Here is a 4,652-nt window from a genome sequence, read left to right as displayed (position 1 = left end):
GGAGACAAACATGGAGCAGCATCTTGAGAAGGTAGTTGTAGCTATAGTTTACTCAATCCGATTCGAATTGAGTTTGATAGGAATGTGTGTTTTCCATGGTTGTTGCAGATAATGTCTGTGCAGTCAAGGAGTGACAGCGTTAACACTTCTCTTTTTGACAAAAGGGAGCACATAGAGAAGCTGCATCCTACTTGCAATCTTCTCCGTAAAGTTCAGGTATTAGAGCTATTACATGTGTCTTTTTCTGGTTTCACATTGTTCTTCACTGCAATACTTATGTTTCCATGTATTTTAGCTTGGCGATACAACTTTTTGTACTTCTAATATTGCATGATTATATGTTCTAGAAATGTGGCTCACATATTTTTCATCCTTGTTGAAGAATAGTTCATATATGATCTGCCTGATAGACTTAACAAGTGCATCAAATCGGAAGCTTATGTAGATGCAGTTAGGCTTTACACTGGAGCAATGCCAATTTTAATGGTTAGTTTGGATGATATAGCTTGTAATTCCATTCCTTGATTACTTTCACAAACATATAAATCAAAGTCAGATGAAATATCTTCGTTTGATCTTCTCTGTCTTAGGCATATGGAGATTCATCTTTCCAGGATTGCAAGCTAGCCTCTGAGAAAGCAATGGCTACAATAGTAAAAAACTTGCATGTTTTGTTCCTTCACCTTTGCCAAGCCTTTGCACTTGGGCCAATCAAGCAAAACAAGCCTGGGGCCATCTTAGATGCATTTATCTATTTTGTTACTCTTGTGACTTAGTTTGATCTTTTATACCTCTATAATTTGCTTTATTTAACCAGAGGAAGCAGAGAAAGCTATTTTCAAATTCTGAATCAATACAAAAGAGAGCTGAAGCTACAATGCTCCTTAAGCAGTTGGAATATCCGGTTTGTTTTGATTTTCTTTATATTAAAAATTAGCCAAAACTTATCTCATTTTTAGCATTCATTAATTTTTAGCCAAAACTTCAAAATATTATTTGCTTATTCATGCAGGCTAAAGAATGTAGCTTCAAGAATTGGCTTCTTTGTACAGAGAAATTCTTCGAAAAGAATTTAATTTATCTAAATCAACATGTGTGTTTACAATTCCAATAGAGGTACAATAGTTGTCAATCTTTGGTCTAAAGTACTGATGCTTTTCTAAATATATATAGTGTTAGCCCCCTATTTCAATATACATATTACTCCATCTGTTTCTACACTTTCACTTATTATTCTCTCCATTCTTGTTCTTGTTGTGAGATTCACTAATTAACAAACAAGAACATGGAGTGGTGGGTGTCAATGCCAAAGGTGGAGTTGCATGCTCATCTCAATGGATCCATTACAGACTCCACACTCCTGTATGTATATTCATATCTCTATCTTCTAATCTTCAGCATCCTTTTATTCTTTTTTAATTATTATCTATATTCATTTATTTTGCAGAGAACTCACAAAGGCCTTAGGTGAAAAGGGTGTTATAAATTTCTCTCATATATATATATAACTTTTATTATTATTATTATTATTATTTTCTTTTTGGCTTCTAAAAGACAAGCACAACCTATAATGTCCCTCACGTGGTTCTCTTTATGTTCCTACTTGATTTTGATTCTTGATGCATTGTGTGTAAGCCTTTTAGCTCAATTTTGTTAACAAGAGCATCCACAGTGAGGGACAAAAAGGCATATCTACGAGTTAGTTATTAGATATACAAAAGTAGAAAATTTAAAGCTGAGGCACTGAGTTTTCTTCTTTCTTTATTAATAGGTGATGCTTCAATTCTTCTTTATGTCTCTGTATCCTTATTTATCTTAAATGTTCTCTCCTTTATTAATTATTTAGTAGTTCTGTGAAGACAGTTTACCTCTCCAAATTTATGTGAAGACAGAAAGTTATGAGAAGACAGCTTACCTCTCCAAATTTTCTGGATATGAATTGTAGCTGAACTATATATATATATAGTAACACCATCCCATCTACTTTACACTACCCAATCCTCATTCATCTTTCTTCACTTCACTCAAACTCATATCATAGCCACAACTAATTACTTTTAGAATGGCAAAATCTTCCTTCTTACTTCCATGCTTGATTCTCTTATTCCTCGTAGACTCTGAAACTGGTATTCTCTTCTCTCTATTTTTTATTTTCTTCTTCATTGTATCTGTTATATAATTTTTTCTTTCTTTCTTCTATTCATCCATTTATATTGGTTATTGTTCAGAGTATGGGCAGCACCTCTTAGTCTATGAGTTTCATAGAAATGGATCACTGCATGACTTCCTTAACCCGACTTTCTGAGTTGCCATGAGCTTCAGATAATGTGTATGTCAACTTGTCACAGGATAATCTTGAAAGAGCAAACGGACAGATATTTAACGTGGGAAACCCAGACAATGAAGTATCTATGAAGGAACTAGTTGAGCTTATGATACAGGTGAGTTTTAACACATGCATTAGTTAGTTTATTCTTGTCTAATGAAAGAAAAGCTTTTGCTCATTCTCGAGAAAAAAACCAGCACTGTGGACTCTATATAATATCGATATTTGTAATTTGTCTACAGATTTAAGCATTCTTACCATTCTCCTTTTTCATAGAGCTTGTTCATTAACAGTTAAAATTTTTAGTTTCTAGACTTGTATCTTTTGTTCTTGGCTCTCAAGATGCTTGATTGACTTCTCTAATTAGGGGATCCATTTTCCAAAACCCTTGTAGGTTGCCACAATTGCTTGGTTGGAAGCTGATTCTGTGTGTGGCAGTCACTCTGTTGCAATCCCTTTAGTACTTGTCTTGCCTTATCTTTTCCGTCTAAACCAATGTCTCCATCAGTACAAAGATACCGGGGAGAAAACTTGTCTTTTGAATGGTAAGAGCTATTTATTGCCTTAAATCGTGCTGTCTTTTTGTTTCCTATTCAGAACTTTTTTTAGTTATCAATTGTTGGTCTAAATTTTGCAGGTTTAAGAAATTGATGTAATACATTATTCTTCTATCTTGGGCTTGTAATATGTTAAGAATATTGGTTTTAATGTTGGAGTCTTTGTAAACGAGTAAGGTGTTCTTCTCTTGTGTGTTCTGGAATGAGAACGAATTTTGATTGTAGTTTTGGAATTGAATTTTGGAATCCTACTCGAACTGAAATCGCTCTTGATTATACTGGTTGAAATTCAAAATTGAAAGCTAATTCTTCTTCTTCAGCCAAATCTGTTGCTTCTTCATTTTCTGCATAAATAGACAAAGATGAATGCTGAATTATTGCTCGATCTGCCAGCTCTGTTGATTTTGTTTGTTGTTGAGGTTAAAATGTAAAATTGAAATCTGATGAGTCTCCTCCTCCTTTGATGTGAACTTCTTCTGTAAGTTTTGGATTCCTTGCTGATTTTGAAGCTTTTGCTGTTGTAGACTCTAATTTTGCAATTTTATATTCTGAATCTGAATTCTAAAATTGGAGATATGTGATTATTGAATTTTCTGCTGCTAGCTTTGCTGAATTGTTGCTGAGTAGTGAAAATTCTACATTTGATTTGGCCTGAATCTAATCATGAACTATTTCTTTACAAGGAAATATTGGAAGATTAGGTGGTGAAGGATCAGATTATAAACCTTTTGTGCAGCATGTGGGAATTCCATCAATTGATATAGCCTTTGGAGGAGGTACATAACACATTAATTTAATCACTAAGATTCGGATGCGTTAATAATACTCTCTCTGCGTTAATAATATTGACTCTTTGTGCCAGAATTTCTTGTGCTAAAAAAGGAAGCATCAGTGAGAATTTTCTTGTGCCAGAATTTCTTGTATATCAAGAATGCTGTTGTATCATCAAACTTAACTCCTTGAGGCACCAATTTAAGAGAACAGTGGTTTTCTCTAGTTGATGATTTGCTGCATTAGCTCCAACAATGCGAACCTGGTTGCGACTCAACAAAAAACTGGCTGCAATTTCCTCAGCTAGCTTGAAAACCAAAGGGAAGAACTTGTATATGCAATGCTGATGTGGAGTTTAACTTGAAGTCGCCACACAACCACAAGGAGATCCAGGAGGTGTATTTGTCAATGGCTCTGAGCAAGTCACCATCATACAATCTAAAAGGAATAGGATCAATATAAAATCTTGTTTGTTTAAATTGTTGAAAATGAAGGAACTAGTAGTGTCAATGAGTAATGTAAATAGTTATAGTTCTGTCAATTGTTTATTTTTTTGGGTATCTTTTTATTCAGATAGTGAGATATTGGCCAATGATGTTGAAAAATAACATCCAATTTTATAGGTATCATGTAATGAATATTATGCTTATCTATATGATTTTTGGCCTCTTTTTTTTTAATTTACAGTGTGTTTGATGGAGGAAATTTAAAAAATAAACCTAAAGTATTCATTTTGCAATAGAAAAATTTTTAAAAATTTCTATTTTACTTTACCGACGGATTTACAGACGGATTTTCTGTCTGTAATTATAGTGTGAGATGATTTTTCAAGGTTCAAATTACAGACGGAAAATCTGTCGAAAAATCCATCTGAAATTACAGACGGAAAATCCGTCTGAAAATCCGTCTGTAATTACAGATGGAAAATCCGTCGGAAAGTTCGTCGCCTTTGGAAAATGGATAAAAAATTTACAGAGGGAAAATCCGTCGGTAACTGG

At 33.8% G+C, this 4,652-nt stretch overlaps 1 protein-coding gene across 10 annotated transcripts in view; it reads left to right on the top strand.

The window, feature by feature from the left end:
* Positions 1–4,312, top strand: part of LOC107493443 (vacuolar protein sorting-associated protein 51 homolog) — a 14,708-nt gene extending 10,396 nt beyond the window's left edge. For 2 of the 10 annotated variants that reach the window (XR_008010665.1, XR_008010663.1), the window contains exons 5-15: positions 6–31; positions 109–216; positions 388–486; positions 591–668; positions 818–904; positions 1,013–1,116; positions 1,262–1,362; positions 1,448–1,467; positions 1,772–2,441; positions 2,721–3,659; positions 3,746–4,312. Coding sequence is in view for 1 of the 10 variants with exons in the window: in XM_052263379.1 (XP_052119339.1) it covers positions 6–31; positions 109–216; positions 388–486; positions 591–668; positions 818–904; positions 1,013–1,114 (500 nt within the window). In the remaining 9 variants the exon portion in view is untranslated. Of the gene's footprint in view, positions 1–5; positions 32–108; positions 217–387; positions 487–590; positions 669–817; positions 905–1,012; positions 1,232–1,261; positions 1,363–1,447; positions 1,477–1,771; positions 2,442–2,720; positions 3,660–3,745 lie in introns of those variants that run through there. The other 8 variants (XR_008010670.1, XR_008010669.1, XR_008010668.1 and 5 more) reach the window with 8 other exon arrangements.
* The last annotated feature ends 340 nt before the right edge of the window (positions 4,313–4,652 follow it).

The sequence above is a fragment of the Arachis duranensis genome, chromosome 6, assembly GCF_000817695.3.
Source record: "Arachis duranensis cultivar V14167 chromosome 6, aradu.V14167.gnm2.J7QH, whole genome shotgun sequence".
Taxonomy (NCBI): Eukaryota; Viridiplantae; Streptophyta; class Magnoliopsida; order Fabales; family Fabaceae; genus Arachis; species Arachis duranensis.
This window is presented reverse-complemented; position numbering and strand designations above follow the sequence as displayed.